General features: G+C 47.2%; 1 protein-coding gene across 2 annotated transcripts in view; it reads left to right on the forward strand.

The window, feature by feature from the left end:
• LOC306992106 (uncharacterized protein) overlaps nt 1–2,500 on the forward strand; it is a 6,027-nt gene that overhangs the window by 1,835 nt on the left and 1,692 nt on the right. For both annotated transcript variants that reach the window (XR_013796221.1, XM_079600584.1), the window contains exons 2-3: nt 999–1,183; nt 2,402–2,500. The exon at nt 2,402–2,500 is cut by the window's right edge. Coding sequence is in view for 1 of the 2 variants with exons in the window: in XM_079600584.1 (XP_079456710.1) it covers nt 999–1,183; nt 2,402–2,500 (284 nt within the window). In the remaining variant the exon portion in view is untranslated. The remainder of the gene's footprint in view (nt 1–998; nt 1,184–2,401) is intronic.

Genomic DNA, 2,500 nt, shown 5'->3' on the forward strand with positions numbered 1-2,500 from the left:
CCGAAAGTCCCTGCTGGCGAGGTACTGCTTTTCCAAAGTTCAGGAACTTTCGGGGGCGGGACTTGTGCGCTGAACATGCCGATTGGTTGTGTTCACACCGCATTTTGATTGGAGGACTCCACGCAGCATTCTATTTTAACCGCCATTTTTAAAAATCTATTGCGGTTCGGCTTCATGCAGTGAGAGTCTGTCTGCAAATATGGAATTTAATAAAAAAATAAAAAAAACACAGCTGGACCGACGACGAGGTTTAGGCTTTATTAAGCGTATTGTAACAGGATATTTTCTGCGCGTTCGTCCAGCCGTCTCACAATGTCCGCAATACATCACAAACAAACTCAGCACAGTTTGAATCTCCTCCATACTTATTATAAATGTGGCGCTCAAAACTGATTACTGTCCGCCGCAGACTGGCAGACCGGCTCGCGGATCCAAGTTTGATTGCATTTAAAAAGCAATCGTCTTCAAAATGGCGCGAACAAAGTACAAGGCTCGGACTATACTTCTGTGGTATAGTGAATTGTAGCCACTTAGTCTTCAAATGCTCCTCCTTGGGCAGATGAAAAAAGTTTGCTTTTGAGCCGCACTTCAGAACACAGCGTCTCGTCGCCATGATGTTTCCCTGCTGGCCTTGGAGCGCAATAAGTGGGCGTATCGTATTCAAATAACTTGACAAGTTGACGTCATCTAGTCAGAGAAAAAGCTTCGGTCTTCTAACGATTCATAAAAATGACTCAGAGTCGACTCTCACTTTTGAAAGACAATAACTTTATATACGGTGCACTTTCATATTTCAAACTTTGCAGGATGTTTTTGTTCACTTAGATCTATGTTACACACTACATGAAAGGTAAATTTCAAAATTCTATAATAGGTGCCCTTTAAATTATACGTTTATCTCTGTAAAGCAGCTTTGAAACAGTCTACAGTGTTAAAAGCGCTGTATAAATGAAGATGACTTGACAAACTGTGTTAAACATGTGATGTGACACCGGCAGATCTTCCCCGAGCCGTCGGAGCGGATGAAGGGTCCAGCGGAGCGACCGAAGGAGCGTCTGCCGTCTATCGTGGTGGAGCCGAGCGGAGAACACCGCAGCCGTGAGGAGGACGACCCTATCCATGACCCCTGCGACCCCTGTGACCCCCACGACCCCGCCGGCAGCGCTCAGCCACATGTGGACGGGTCGGTACCGGATTCTGTTATCTATCGCTAAACACCGGCTCGTTTTCGTCTTCAGTGGCGACGTTTACATGCAAACACATCCTCTGGTCGGTTCGGGTCGGTTACTGCCCTGTCGGACGCGTGCCGGACTCAAACTGAAAACTCGGCCCGATCCGCTCTCTAGTTCACATATGGCGCTTTTCCACTGCACAGTACCAGCTCGCCTTGGCTCGCCTCACCTCAACTCGACTCGCCTCTGTTTGGTTTTCCACTGTGTAAAAGTTGTACCAGTACCTGCTTCCAGGTACTTTTTTTCGTATCACCTCCGGCGAGGTTCTAAGCGAGCCGAGGCGAGCTGAGGCGATACTAAAACGTGACGTGACACACGGGAGACTGCTGATTGGTCAGCGAGAAACGTCACTATTCACTGCGCCATCATTGCACGCGCCAGACGGAGTATCCTGAATAACCCCGGCATTTTTAAATAGTTTTGCCAGAGATTGCGTGATATACCCATTACTAATATTATGTAAAACAGCATACACTCGATTTCCTCCATTGTCCTGCGTGTGTGGGTAGCGGGTGTGTGTCGCGTCGCTATGACGACCACCAGGTACTATTGTGGAAGTACTATGCAATGGAAAACGGAGCGAAACGCGAGCCGAGCCGAGCTGAGCTGAGACGAGCTGAGTCGAGTCGAGCTGGTACTGGTAATGGAAAAGCGCCAATATATAATCTCCTCAGTATTATCAGCAGATATGGCGTTTCTCAGGAGCTGATGTCCTCCTCCCTCCCCAGCTCCACCTGTCAGGATCTGCCGTTCTGATCCCCCTCGAGGCAGAATAAATTCTCCAATTATGTCGTACTTTAAAATTTTGAATGAAATATATTTGCATACATTCATGTTGGTTCTGTTCTGTTTATCGCTGCTCTTATCCACGCTCGGCTGCCCAGAACAGAACCACACCGCCAATCCAAACTGTATGTCAATCGTATTTGACGATAGTGGTCCTGACAGAAATGGTATTTATGCCATTAAACTCTGTATATTTGTGAGCGCATATCATAAAATATATCCCGATTTGAAGCTTGTGAAATATAAACGCGTTCATGTAAACACTCAGATTCATAATTCAGAATGAATACAGTCGGATTTAAACCAAAGCTGCATGTAAGCGTGTCCACTGAAGCTTCACTAGCATGTGAATAACTGAAAGCACCTTCTTCTCTGTGTTGCAGAGCTCCTCGCTGTAAACGTGCATCCATCCCCAGCATCCAGATCGACAGCAGACTGACTCCGCCCCCTTCGCCTACATCATCACGCGTGGCTCCGCCCTG

The sequence above is a fragment of the Phoxinus phoxinus genome, assembly GCF_949152265.1.
Source record: "Phoxinus phoxinus genome assembly, chromosome: 23".
Classification (NCBI taxonomy): Eukaryota; Metazoa; Chordata; class Actinopteri; order Cypriniformes; family Leuciscidae; genus Phoxinus; species Phoxinus phoxinus.